The sequence below is a fragment of the Silene latifolia genome, chromosome X (genome assembly GCF_048544455.1).
Source record: "Silene latifolia isolate original U9 population chromosome X, ASM4854445v1, whole genome shotgun sequence".
Classification (NCBI taxonomy): domain Eukaryota; kingdom Viridiplantae; phylum Streptophyta; class Magnoliopsida; order Caryophyllales; family Caryophyllaceae; genus Silene; species Silene latifolia.
This window is the reverse complement of record NC_133537.1, coordinates 264574428-264590128: the sequence shown is the minus strand read 5'-3', so window position 1 is coordinate 264590128 and position 15701 is coordinate 264574428. Positions and strand designations below refer to the sequence as shown.

The following is a 15701-nucleotide window of genomic DNA, read 5'->3' as shown; positions in this document are numbered from 1 at the left end:
ATTTTATAAAAATAAACAACAATGCATACAGAAATTAAACGTGATAACAGAAATGCAATAAAAACAACATGCAGACACAGATATGAATGCATAACCTCCCCAAACCAAACCGTACAATGCCCTCATTGTACCCAAAAACAGGGAAAGGAAATGCAAACTAAGATGAAAGAGTGAAGATGCGGAAAACTCACAAGAATACGCGAAGTAGAGACCTCCCCAAACCAGCCAGCAACATGGGAGGTCGCAAACAGCTGCAAAACAGCGTCACAGGAAGCTAATCCAAGCAAAAGCACTCGATCAAGAGAGTAGATTACTTGATCGAGTGACTTGGGCATCTAAAACAGTTCGATCGAGGAAGTAGGGCTCTCGATCGAAAGATCCTCTTTGGCAGGTACTCGATCGAGAAGAATATATGCTCGATCGAGTAAAATCAGCAGCAAAAGGGTTCGATCGAGTACATAAGATACTCGATCGAGCCATCCGTAATAGATTCCTGCAAAGACGCAATAAAACAGCCCGCGAAACTAACAAAACAAGCTTAACTGATCCAGTCTATGGTATGACAACCAATTATTACAACGCAATTGAAATGTTTTAACAAAACAACTAAAAATAAATATCCGGGTTGCCTCCCGGGTAGCGCTAGTTTCAGTCAGGTCCCAGCTCGACCTTCTTTTCTTCAACCAATCGCTCCAGTTAGTCAGAATCAAAGCAGTTCAAGCCCTTAGCATTAGATCATAAATCTGCGCATTTGCTACACAAGAGCATAAGTAGCACCATAATATGACAATAATATAGGAAATTAAAATGTAAAACCGTTTAAGCCTAACGAATTTCCTATGACAGCTCCTAAATTTGTCCACAAAATATAGGAGCTCAGGAGCAATTAAGAATAATTTAAGGCATCGTTTCAGTTTAACGAATTTATGATGACAAGTATGGTGAAAAACTGTTAAATTGTTTGTCCAACTGGGAGGGGGTCGAGCATCGGAAGAAAAAATAGGAGTCATATGAGATAACATATTAGTAATACCAACAATAATGAAATTATCGTTAACTACCTCAGTCTGGTTGCTCTCAATGTCGGAATCATTGATAAAAGAATATATTACCTCTTCCGTGCTAGGAGCAATCACCGACTCAGCTGTCTTCTCGTTACCCTCCTCTGTGGATTCCATCCCGTAAATCGCAGTCTCCAGAGCATCCAACTCGGCTTTAAAAAGGGGAGATTCACCGTAACCATTATCTTCGTCAAAATTGTCATCCGAAATGAACCAAGATGACGTTTTATTGCTCTCCATGGCCAAACTACTCGATCGAGCGAAGATAACACTCGATCGAGAGGTTTCCTCCTGAATTTCACTCGATCGAGTACATGAATCTGCTCGATCGAGAACTTCCTCAAAATCGTTGTTCGATCGAGTGGTATAATCTGTTCGATCGAGCATTTCCTCAAATATTTCACTCGATCGCCCACTATAATCATTTCGATCGAGTACAAGTTGCTGTATAATGCAGAAATCTTCGAATGGTGCGTCGTTTTCTGATAGATCTTCGTAATTCGAGTTATACAAATAATCAGTAGCGTTAGGCAACTCGGGTCCTTCATGGGAAAGATCACTCTCGGTGTAGGTAAAGTATACCTTCTCTGGTTGCCTAATATTCGACTCAGCAGCTAGCTGAGCTATATGAGACTCCAACTCAATAAGTTGAGCTTCTTTACGCCTATCGTCTTCTTGCAGTCGGAGTACAAGTGTCTTAACCAAAGATTTCAGCTCAGCAACGACTTCTTTCTGTTTATCAGGAGGAGGAGCTTGTTGTTGCGGTGGCCAGACAAACGGAGGCCTTTGATAGCCTTGTTGATAAGGTAGATGTGGCGGCACAACTACAGCGGAATGGCTAGCTTGTCTACGCTGCTTGAACGTATAGACCTCGTCATTTCCCGCTAAGCAAACAGCTGCATTGTGCCCAGCAGCACCACATCTCCCACAGTAAACCACCTGTTGCGCCATAGAATGGAACATAGGTGGGAGGTCAAAGGTACTCAAGCCTTCCCTTTGACGATGTTTTACCTAGAACTGTCTAGGTAGGACCTGTAAAACCTATCAAAACAGCACTAAAGAAAAAGATGAGAACGGCCTCTAGGATTAAATTCCTTGAGGCTAAAGATAGACAAAAATAAACAAGCAAATAAAATAGTTGCCTCCTCGGCAACGGCGCCAAAATTTGATACCGTCGTTTGGTACCAAAAATAAATACCTAAGTACAACTAACAGAAGTCAGCGGTAAGTAGGGTCGATCTCCACAGGGAAGCGGTCACTATCTACTTGTCAACTCGGTATGTCTAAGGTCACAATTGGGGGTTTTGAATTGTTTGAACTAAACTAATGAGATTAAGGGAAGAGAATTAAAGATAAGAGAAATTAACAAGAAAGAGAGAAAACTAGGATTATCGGGTCATCAACGAACGTTAGTTAATTGCAGCTAAGGTCACAGATCAGTCGATGTGTCGGTCTAAGGGGCAATGAATATCGCCTTCCGGTCTCAATTCGCCCTAAAATACTATTAGCTTAGCTCCCGCCCTCACTAAAGCATCCTATTGTTCATTGCGGGTCTCACCCCTTCCAACCTTCCGGTCTAGGTCAAGGCTTACCAAGGTTAAAAAGGCTAAGTGCATCGATTCAATTAGCTAGATACAATTATTTGTAGTGATTAACAACATAGACATAACGACAGCGAAAGATCTGTAAACTAATTAGCAATTAATAACAATCCATTGACTCCCCTAAATCCTAGCAGGGGAATTAGCTAGACATGAATAAGGAAAGAGCAAAAGATAAAAGAATAATAAACATAAATTAAAGAGAGAGTAGAGGGAAAGAGAAAGTTATAGAGTAGATCCAAAAAAAGAATAGAGAAAAGCAGTCAAGGAACAGTGTCCAAGATGATAAGTGGTACAAATGACGTCTGATCTTTCCTATTTATAAGAAATAGGATTTATTTGACCTAATAACAAATTAAAGCGAAAAAGCCTGAGCCCAATAAAAAATTACTCGATCGAGCCTTTTGAAACAACTCGATCGTGCAAAATTAAGCCCAAACCTCTCGATCGAGTGAAATAACCACTCGATCGAGCAAACCCTAAAAAGAACATTTTCGATCGAGCATAAATTGTACACGATCGAGGCCTTCTTCCATCCAAAAGCACTCGAGCGACTCACAAAGCTCTCGATCGAGTAACTTTGACTTCAGCCAGCCCATTATTTCGTTGATTTCAGCTTTGACTTGATTATTTAGCTTCCGAAATGACTTCACGCATCCCGTAACAGCAGCATTTCTGCTCCAACTCTTCTCATCCTCCAAATGCATGCAAAACGGACGATAAAAGGCTTGATTCCACTACTTTCTGGTCCATTCCTGCAATTAAAGCAAAGCAAACCAAAGTAGCATATTCGGGGCATTTCGTAGCATAAAACTACGAGAATAGCATAGAAATACGTGCATAAAGAGGCCTAAAAAGACTATATAAAACGCACGTATCATGTGGCATTTTGGTAATTTGATGAAAGTCATTAATGCGATATGAGTGGATTGATGACAAAATGATGTAAGGATCTTGTGTGATGCATGTTAATTGTTGTGTTACAAATTGTGTGTGTGACATAGTGGTCATTTGCATACTTGTGTAGTGTGGTCTTCCGTATGAGAGGAAGTGTTGATGATGGATGGGAGTGGATATGGAAAACACATGTGTGATCATGTGATGGATTTGACGCGATATATGCATGGCATGATATCCGGAAAATGGGAATGTTGAGCATAGTTGAGTCACATGACGAGTGATGTTGCATCATATAGTTATTTCATAGACTCCGCATGTTCGTGATTGATTTGCATACATGTGCATGTATGAGATTAGACGTGATATATATGTGTGTGTAGTAATAATCGAGTTATAACCCGAGATTGATGCGAAGACTTAGAACCGTTGTTATGGGATTAGGGTTTCGAACCGTGGGCTGGACCTTGTACCTTGACGTTTGGGAGGCTCGTAGAGTAGGGTTATATCAATGACATTAGGATCATATCTGATTTATTATAGATTTGCAATAAGTAAGAGAGAGTGTTGCACCTGGAACATGGTCATTTGTGGAATTTAGTAATGATTATATGAGACCGTATTTTGAGGTTGATAGTTGAACTTTGGGAAGAAGTTCTCTTTTAGGAGGAGTGAATGTAACAATTCGAAAGTTTAGGAAAAAGGAAGTACGGAATGTGAGGAAGTATTGAGAGTTGTGAGGAAGTAGTGAGAGTGGAACACCGAACTTTAGAAAGAGAGTGCAAATGAGATTTGAGGGAATAGCCGGAAAGGGAAGAGTGAGGTGAAACTTCGGGGACAAAGTTTATTTTAAGGGGGGAAGACTGTAATACTCTGTATTTAATAATAATAATAATAATAATAATAATAATAATAATAATAATAATAATAATAATAATAATAATAATAATAATAATAATAATAATAATAATAATAATAATAATAATAATAATAATAATAATAATAATAATAATAATAATAATAATAATAATAATAATAATAATTATTTTATTGTATTTAGCGAGTTGGGCTATCGACGAATAATAATAATAATAATAATAATAATAATAATAATAATAATAATAATAATAATAATAATAATAATAATAATAATAATAATAATAATAATAATAATAATAATAATAATAATAATAATAATAATAATAATAATAAGCTACATGTATATACATACATACTACACCTACCCTATATATATATATATATATATATATATATATATATATATATATATATATATATATATATATATATATATATATATATATATATATATATATATATATATATATATATATAGTGTCAAGTTCTCCTAAGTCCTTAATATCTTTTGAGTCCCTAAGTCTTTATTAGGGCCCTTGGATTAGGAAAATGTAGAGTGGAGATTGTCCTACTTTAATAACAATATAGGCGTGAAAAAAAAAAAATAGGTTCAGGAGGAGAGAGGGTGAGTGTGTCAGTACTATTGCCTATTACCCACTATGCACACACAAACACATGCATAATCATCCAACAACCTTCATCAACACAATTCTAAGGAAACTCCACCAAAACACAATTTGAAAAAACTCATCTTCCTGGCAAAAATTTTGGCGATAACTTAGAGCAAAACCTACAATTTTTCATTCTTCATTTATCATCTTCCTTTATTATCCTCCATTCTCAGCTTTATTATCCTCCATTCTCACAAACAAACAAGAAGACCAGCGTCCCACGTAAAAAATGCCGGATTTGCAGTTGATTCCATTTGGCCATGGTAATTTTGGGTTTGTTTTTTTATTTTCTTCATTCAAAGTTACGTTATATATCTTTTTTTTATCAAAACATTAGCTTAAAGATGAACAGTTGCTTAAATATGAGAAGGAAGTGACTTTTAGGTTATTTTTGAACCTTGTTTTTCATTATTTGAAGTCTGTAAATCCACGCTTTCAACATGAACTACAGCATTATAGAGTTCAACATGAACTGTCTGAATAAGAAGTTAAACTTTAAATGTAGTATCTGGTAGAGTTCAACATCATATTTCAGTTTCTTGTTTGTAAGAGTGAATGTAGTATCTGCAACGTGAGCATAAAAAGACGAATAATGTGTAGTCAGAACATTCAAAAGTGTAATTCTGACGGATGAAAGAGTAATTTTAACTACTAATGGTGTGATTCTAAGCAGGAGAAGTATTATTGTAATTATTATGGTAGATAAGTACAATTGTAATTGTAGTCGTACAAAGTGTTATTTTAACAGCTAAAATTGTTATTATAACAGAGAAAGGTTCTAAATTTGTAAACAGCAATTCTAATAGGAGAAAGTATAATTGTAAAAGAGAAAAGTGTAATTTTGACTAGTAAAGGTGTGATTGTAACAGACAAAATCTGTAAGTTTCTAAAGTGTTATTCTAATAGTAACAAGTATAATTGTAACAGATAAAAGTGTAATTTTAACAACCAAAAGGGTTAATGCAACAGAGAAGCTGTAAGTTTATAAACTGTAATTGTAATAGTAAAAAGTATAATTCTAACAACTAAAAGTGTAATTCTAACGACTAAAAGTGTAATTTCAAGGAAGATATAATTTTAACAAATAAATGGGTTACTTTAATATTGTTATGAAAAGAATTGATAATAATGACACTATTGACAGATAATATTGAGCAAAATGGAAAACGAAAGCCGAATGAGGAAGAATTTTGCAGGGACGTTGAAGCTAAGTTCACCCCCTATGTTGGACAGAATTTAAAATAGAGGAAGCAAATGACATTTTATAGAATTTATGCTATTGCTTGTGGTTTTGATGTGCGTAAGTACACGACTAAGAGATGGCGTGGCGGGGAAATAAAATCTAAACTGTTGGTTTGCAACCGGGAGGGGTTCAAACATAAGGGACAATTGGAGTGTAGTGGCCGTCAGGACTCAGGCAGGAGACACAAAGTCAGGCGCGTTGGCTGCAAAGCGAGGATTAGGCTATTCATGAGGAATGGGGAATTAAGAATTGACAGATTCCACAGTGGCCACAACCATGAACTCGTATCAGCCAGAGATAGAGAGTTTCAAAAGTTGGCATGCAACATAACAGACTACCACAAAATGATAATCCTTTATAATTCAAGGGTGAGTATTCCAGGTTTTCTGAAGTTAGCCTTCGCCTTCTTGAACTGACAGTATTGTTGGTTAGAATTACACTTTGTTTGAGTCATTGGAATTATACATTTGTCTGTCAAAATTACACTTTTGTATATTACAATTATACATATATCCGTCAAAGTTACAATTTATATTGTCAAAATTACAGTTTTGTTGATTACAATTACACTTTTCTTCATTACAATTACACTTATTTAAGACATCTGTTAACTTTATTTTGTTAGAATTACACTTTTGTCTGCTAAAATTACACTTTTTCCTACTACAATTACACTTTTTCTTGTTAAAACAACACTTTTGTTTTTTGAATTTATACTTTTGTATCTGTTTTAATTACCTTTTTGTTGATTAAAATACATACATCTAAAAGATTGTCAATAATCAACAACTGAAGATAGGAGCAACGAAGACTTACAGAATTTTGAAGGAACATGTTAATGTGTTTGAAAACATCGGAGCTAGTTTGAATGATTTTAAGAACTTTCACAGAGATGTGAAATGCTGCATTCATGAACGGGACGGTCAAATGTTCGTGGACCACTTTAAGGAATTGTCTGTTACTAGGCCAGGGTTCTTCTTTGACTATGATGTTGATTCTGACGGTAGCCTTAGTAAAGCTATATGGGCCGACGGAATCGCTAGAAGTAACTACTCAGTTTTTGGGGATGCAGTGTCGTTCAATCCGACGTATTCCACCAATAAGTATGACATGTCCTTCACACCTTTCACTGGGGTTGATAACCATAAACGATCAGTCACTTTCTATGGAGCGCTTGTTGCTCATGAGGATGCAGACTCGTTTAAATGGGTTTTTACCCATTTTCTGGCTGCGATGGGTGGGAAAGAGCCTAAGTATATTATCACCGATCAGGATGCAGGTATTCTTAAAGCGGTGCCATTGGTGTTCAAGACAGCACGGCACCGATATTGTATGTGGCATATCATGAACAAGGTGCCAAGCAAGTTTGGAATGACGAGAGACGATTATTCAGACTTTTTAAAGAAATTGAATGCCATCATATGGGATGAAGACATTGAAGCGGCAGAGTTCGATGCAAAATGGGAAGACATTGGTAGGGAACACAATGTTAATAACATTGACTGGTTCCAAGAAATGTACGCTAAAAGGAATCAGTGGGTTATGGCTCATTGTAGGGACCTAGATATGGGGGTGTTATGAGGACAACCCAAAGATCATAGAGCGAAAATAGTTTTTTTAAGAGATTTGAGAGTAAGTCGGAATATTAGTTGAGTTTTCGATGCGTTTTGACAGCGATGGACCAAAGAAAGACACACACAGAAACAGATTGACAACTGTAATGATACACGTTCCCCTGTAATATCAACGCATCTAGCTATCGAAGTGCACGGGGCGCAAGTGTACAGCCATAAAGTATTCGAGGAATTTCAAGAAGAGGCCAAGTGCTCAATCGGTACTTGTAAAAGCAGAGGATTTACTGAGTGTGACTCTTTAGAGGTGACCACTGTAAGAGATGCAAACAGGGACATAAATTATGAGGTCACATACTGCCCAGGTATCATTCTGTAGCAGTTGTTTGTTAAAATTATACTTTTATCCGTTACAATTATACTTTTGTGTATTAAAATTACACTTAGGGGTGTTAAAATTATAGTTTGGGTTGTTACAATAATACTTTGGGTGGCTAAAGTTATACTTTAAGCCATTAAAATTACACTTTTGTTCATTAAAATTACACTTTGGGTTGTTAAAATTACAAAATTTGTTAAAATTATACTGTGTTGTTAAAGTTATACTTTTTTTCGTTAAAATCACACTTTTATTGATTAAAATTACACTTTTGAGTATTACAGTCACACTTTCTTCTGACTGATTTAACTAACATATTACTCTATATTGTTGAACTAGATACATTGAAAGCCACTTGTAGCTGCAGAATGCTTGAGAGGAAAGGCATTCTTTGCCGGCATGTCATATGGATTTACTCGTCAAACGGAGTAAAGATTATTCCAGAACAATATGTTGTTCAAAGATGGTGTAAAGATGCAAGGTTGTCTAAAATGTTTGATTGTAATGGTGAAGCAACTGAGGACGTTGATATAATAGATGGAAAACAGATTGCGATGTCGATAATGTGGTCGGAGATTCATCGATGACAGTTGGTATGCTCATGGGCAAAATGAAGAATGATGTCGATAACTTTTCTAGTCTAATTAGACAGTTTAAGGAGAAACTTTCACCATTAGGATCACCATTGAATAAACAACAACAGTTGGAGAAAATTCTTGGATGTTCTCCTAGTCAGGAGATAACCATTTTGCCGCCCAAGAAATCCAAGAACAAGGGGAGCGGAAAGAGAATGTTGTCGATGAAGGAAAAAGCAGTTGCTTTGGCAAGGAAGCCAAAACGTATGTGTAAAAATTGCAAGCGATTAGCTAACCATGACAAAAGGAACTGCCCCAACCCATTCGCAGAGCACCCACCATTGTCGCAATCGTCAGCACCCTCGTCGGAGGAAGAAGAAGAAGAAGAAGAAGAAGAAGAAGAAGAAGAAGAAGAAGAAGAAGAAGAAGAAGAAGAAGAAGAAGAAGAAGAAGAAGAAGAAGGAGAAGAAGAAGAAGAAGAAGAAGAAGAAGAAGAAGAAGAAGAAGAAGAAGAAGAAGAAGAAGAAGAAGAAGAAGAAGAAGAAGAAGAAGAAGACGAAGAAGGCATCTTAGAATAATCATTATAATACCTAATAAGTAGTACATTTTTTTGGGTATGTCTACACAAAATACGAGGTACAACATGATGTTTCGTATTGTGTTTAGACATCAAATCGTCGGAAGGCAACTGGTCGCCTTTGGTATTACAATGTATTTTGTTGAAGTATTTTTTATTGACAAACATTATAATGTGCTAAACCAGAACGTTTCATTTTTCACTCTTGACTATTATGACAAATTATGTTCTTACAATTACACATATCTAGGGAATAAAATTGCAATGGCCTCATATCACACTTAGGGTAGGATTGTTATGATCAGAATTACACTTAAACTACTTATAATTACAGAGTATGCAATTTCAGTTACACTTCATCTATAGTAAAACCTTATAACATAGTTAAGTGTTCATTCAAAAGTATAATTTTAACTTTGACAAGTGTAATTCTAAGGGGAAAAAGTATAATTCTAACGGACTAAAGTGTAATTGTAAGCTACAAAAGTATAATTTTAACTTTAAAAAGTATAACTTCAATGGACAAAAGTGTAATTGTAACAAACAAAAGTATACTTTTTACTTTAAAAGTATAATTTTAACTGACAACCTCGTAATTTAAGCAATTACTGATAAATATTATTGCACCATCTTTTAACAGCATAACTATATTTTCATAAATAAAGGCCCTAAAATGACACTTTTGCCTTTTAAAATAACATTTATATTTTGTGTAATGTAAGGTCTATCTCACACGATATGGCCGGTTAGAATTACACTTCCGACTTATTAGAATTACACTTTTTTGTATTACAGACCACACTTTCTTCCTCGACGATTTAACTAACATATTACTCACAATTGTTGAACTAAATACATTCTTTGCCGGCATGTCATATGTATTAACATAAAACACCTTGTCTTATAGAATGTTGACAAAATTTACAACCACAAAAACTAACTGTCTAGATGAAGGTTGCTAACATCTACAGATAATACAAAGTATGAAATAAGTGTTTACATAGCCAAGGCAATATTCCCACAAAAACTTAACTACTAAATTAAGGATGTTATTTTTTCACATTGGCACGGGGCAGTCTACGCTTCTGTTGTAATACCTTCCACAGTTTGTCCTTTGTGCTAACAAAGGCTTTGACCTTCTCGAGCACACCTTCGCGCAAAACGTTCATGTCTGCTAGAACGAGGGTAGCTATCAGCTGGATCATCAAATAGCGCCTTGATTTCTTCTTCTCAAGGTCTTCATGCTGAAAAGGAAGACCCTCGTATAAGAGCATAGCCATCATGGTGAACAGACCCGACTCTGGTTAGTTGAGAGTAGGTGACATCCCGCTGAAAGGTATCTGCCGCAACGCATAATTAGGAATTTCCCGTGCCCTAGTGTTCTTCTTATCCTTATCCCGTGATTCTAAATAATCACTCACTGCGCTAGCCTGCAAATGTACATAATTACCTCAACAAACTGATTGAACAAAAAAGATAGCATTCGGAAGAAAGGGATGAACAATATCTTACAATTAAACGCGCTGCTTTCTTCCAAATCTGCGACTTTTTCAAATCGAGAATGCCTTTGCCCGTCCAAGAAGTTGATCAGTATTAGATTTGTGATTGATACATACGCATGCGAAATGGTCGTCAATGCAGAACGGGACAAATAGCAAGTCTTTGTCAAGTTAAAGGTTCGCTCACTTGTCGACGATGAAGGTGTCCCAGAGTGATACAGTTGTCATAGTTCTTTGTCGATTGTGTGCCTAGTTGTTCAAACGTCTCAAGCAATCCCAACAGTATATCCTTTAAAAGGCAATAGTGAACATGATTAATGTGGTTACTTTGTCACCTATATTGACACTATTGTCCCTTATAATTACACTTAACACGGTTAGAATTACACTTTTGTTGATTAAAAGAACTAAAGTGAAACATTCACATAATATAACTGTAAGTTAGAAAAGTGTCATTCTAAGTAACAAAGATGTAATAGAACTGGGCATAAATATGATGCAATGGTTAATGGATTTACCATGTGACGTATACCAAAGAATGACATCCTCATTTGGTCGCCATATTCCTCCTTCTCCAAATGGTTCATCAAAATCGACCAAAGACTCGATGACATTCAACGACATAAGGTTTTCAGCAACAGGGGACATAATGTCGACTCTCCGAGCGTTGCGTGACGGGTGTACTGATCACTGCTCACCGCACTCCGTAATATTAAAGAAGTCGTTAATTAAAGTAGAATAAATGTGAAAAATAATCTGAGTATCCTTGATTAAAGAAGTCGTTAATTAAGACAGATTAACAGACCGTTCATCATAATTGTGGTCATCTAACAAGCAATAGTCGGCAACATGCTTCCTCCTCTGTTTAATCTCTTTGATTAACGCTTGGTTACTCCGGAGCATCTTGGACACCACGTTTGTGTTGAGACCACCTCTACCACAGTCGAGAGAGCAGCCCAACCCGTCCCCCTTCCCACGAGGATGGCTCTTAACAGATGATAGCGCTTTACCAGATGGAATGCGCATGGCAACAGGTGTCACCTCCATAACGGGCTCTTGATTGATTCGCCACGCGCACGTTTTGTGGATTCCGGCACTATGTCACCATCTGTTTTCCTCTTAACAAAGATTCAACTTTCTTGTCAACGGATGTCCAAAGAGCTTGCTTTGAAATAGCCAACCCGCATCAAGATGTCCTCTCTGATACTGTTAATGTCACAGAGGACGAGTGTTGAAGCAATCTCAGCACGGTACAAACTCATAGTATCCTCTTTCCCGAGGTCACATTGAAAAGGGCTTCCGCGGTAGAACATCATATGTAGCATCATGAAAACACCACAGTCATTTCTCGAATACCCTTGAGCTTGCCAGCTTAACTCTATGTTGACGATCTTAAACCCGCTGACCTTTGCCCCCTTAGACAGCCCTTTAGACACCAAATACTTCCCCATTATATTTGCCTGAACATGAATAAGCGTCAGCGAGTTAACGTGGTACGACCCATATAAATTGGTTGACTTTTGGATATCGTACACTTACCGAAATACGCGCTATCCCTCCGTAAGGGAGCGTTTCTAATGGGTCATCGTATTTGCGGTTGTCGAGATAGTCAATCTGCTCGGTGAGAAAGTTGATGCACACGCAGCTGTAGTGATCACCGTCACCAGATAACACGGGCAGAAAGATCTGCATCGTATGTGGCTAATATCAGCAAAAGGAATCCTTAAAAATCATGATAAAAATTTACATGTTTTGTTACCTACCATGTCCGTGTCAAGCTGGAATGGTACACGGCAGAGTTCAGCCCAGGCATCCCACCCACCAAAAATGTCTTCGTCTTTGTTCAATACTTTCCCAAGCTTTTGAGCATTCCAAATAGACCTTGCGAGGTCCTTTTATTTGAAAAGTGTTAAATGCGTGATCAGATAATTAAAATAGCTATTTTATAAAAATAAAGTGAAACTTTAACCAAAAAATGTGTACTGTTAACACAGAAGAGTAATGTTAAAAGTATAATGTCAACAATAAAAAGTGTGATTCTAACGGCCAAAAGTATCATTTTAACGCACAAATGAGCAATTTTAACATATGAAAGAAGAATTTTAACTTTAAAAAGTATAATTCTAATGGACAAATGTGTAATTTTAAGACACAAAGGTAACATTTGAACTTACAGTGTGACTTAGGCCAAAGAAACAACGGGATATGTCCGAAGGTTTCATGATATGGTTGAGTAGCAAGCACCAACCATCAATAACACTTGTCATGATTTGCTCCCGAGGGTTCAAAGTTGCAATATCTTCCCGCGTAATGAAATAAAACTCGTTGAATTGGACCAATCGTTCACTACAACCCAAAATTCACTTAGTCAACAATATATATATATAATTAGGAAAGTTTAGGGCCTCTTGTAAAAATTTAATACACTTACAGCTCAGAAAACGCGTCTGACTGATTGAACGCATAGTCAATCAAGTATTTCCTCTCACTAAACATTGGCACCAAGAGCTCCTGACTGAATGCTAGGTTTCTCGTCGCAAAGCACAATTCAGGATTAGGTGCCCCACAATCAATAGAACACCCAAGGTTCTCAATGACGTGATCCATGCACGGTAAGGGCTCACTCGAGTGAAGTAAAAAAGGATGGTAGCTCAGATCACTGTGAGGGACGTACGGTGCACGGGATAGGAATGTCGGCGTTACGTGCCTCCGGTACTACGTCGGTTGCTACCTCTCTCTGGCTCGATAGTCCCTCCCAAGACTTTACGGCATCATCCTCCACTACTTGCATCTGTAATAAAAATAGTGTTATTTCATCATCAGAAAGTAAGTGAAACTGTGGCAGAGAAAAAAAAAAAGTTTAGTAGACAAAATTATAATTCAAAGAAAATTAAGTGTTTTTATCACAAAAAAGTCTACTTTTAACTAAAAATAGTGTAATTCAAGCAGACAAAAGTGTAATTGTAAGCTACAAAAGTATAATTTTAACTTAAAAAAGTGTAATTGTAGCAGAGAAAAATGTAATTCTAACAACATAAAGTGTTATTTTAACTAAAAATTGTCTAATTGCAGAAGACAAAAGTGTAATTCTTAGAAATAAAAGTGTTATTGTAACTTCAAAAAGTGTAACTTTAGCAGGGAAAAATGTAATTCTAACAAAACAACTTCATCCATGGCACTTCTAAACTCTAAAGGTCAATGCATTACCTCCGTGATCCTTCACTACAGCCCCATCCACCACCTTTTCTACCGCTGTCTGAGGACTTGTTTCCAAATTTGGCTCGTCATTATTCCACCCCCCCTCATTTTAAGCATGCACAGATATTGGGTGCTCCTCAAACAAATACATGTTTACGTCCGCATAGAAATATACGATTTGTCCATTCTACGTCCATAAATTCCTTTGCTGCAACGCAAATACATATTCCTATTTTTTCGTTACCCTTTAAGAACCGCTCCTCATTCGTAGCGCCTCCGCCGTTTCCGGCACCCTCTTCATAATGTTGTTCGGCTGCGCGCTCTGCGTCACATATCTCAGATGTTGAGAATAGGATCTGAGTTGCAGGTGGTGCAACTTCTATGTTCTGATCTACCACCAAAGCATTATCCGCCTTCTCAGGCTCCGCATCTTCAGGCCCACTAAATTCCAAAGATTTCGAATCCACGTGTACAGCATCGTCTAATGTTGCGGTAACCACTACTGTACTTTCACATTGGATACCAACCTCAGCATTCCTCTCCCCAATCTTGTCATCGTCCTTGTCCGTCTCGGCATTCATAACTTCACTCACATGCACATCCGTTCCCGTAGCGGCCGAGGCCAATTTCACCAATTCTGTTACCTCACCGATTCCTTGGTCTTCTCTGGCCGGCATTTCTGCTCGGCGCTCCGCTTCAATAATCTCCGCAGACGAAAATAGGAATTGAGTGACAGGTGGATCAGCATCGGTGGGCCCATCCTCCTCATTTTTTTTGTCGGCTATCCGAGGTTCCCGCCACAGCACCCCCATGTCCATAGTCCGCTCTTGTTCCTTTGCGCAGCGAAAGATTCGCATAGAACTTCTTCTCAGCCTCATCAACATCTTCTTTTGAATAATACTCTAGGAGAACTTCCCGTTCAAATTTAGGTGGTCCGTCAACAGCCACCTCCTTCTCAACTACCTTCCTCCTTTTGTAAATAACAGAAATATCACGAGTACTACAAACGTCCACGTTGGTGTCCTTACTGTAATCGTCTCTGTTAGCAGCGTCCTTAAATTCAGGTGTGCTGTAAAACTGAACCGCCTCCATTATCTGTTGTGTAGACACCTCTCGTGCTTTCTCAATGGCTACTTCATCCGAAACAATTGAGGCGGCCACCGTGCCTTCGAGGTCTGTACCAACATCTACAGTCACCTCTTTCTCATTATCGTATCCATCATCCTCCATATCATCACCATCCTCCTCATCCTCAACATCATCACCATTCTCATCATCTCCCTCGTCCTCATCACCATTGTCCTCCTCTTCATCATCATCCCCAACCTGCTGCTCGTATCCGTCGTCATCTACCTCGTCATTCTGATACTGATCACCTGGACTTTGTTGCAGCACAGGAGCTGATTTCACGGAACGGTTTATTCGTTCAGCTATCTCCTGCATTTCCACGGCATAATCCTTCATACTTTGGCTTTGAAAGAATGATTGCGTGCATTGTGTAGCGATAGGGTCACTAGAATAGTTCAGACCCCCTGTTAACCTTTTGAGCG

At 37.6% G+C, this 15701-nt stretch overlaps 1 protein-coding gene across 1 annotated transcript; it reads left to right on the top strand.

Moving 5' to 3' along the window:
* Positions 1–6363: 6363 nt before the first annotated feature.
* Positions 6364–8889, top strand: LOC141620049 (protein FAR1-RELATED SEQUENCE 5-like). The gene is made up of 4 exons (XM_074437021.1): positions 6364–6720; positions 7124–7924; positions 8027–8288; positions 8642–8889. Exons 1-4 carry the CDS (start codon positions 6364–6366, stop codon positions 8887–8889), a joined length of 1668 nt encoding a protein of 555 aa, XP_074293122.1.
* Positions 8890–15701: the final 6812 nt, after the last annotated feature.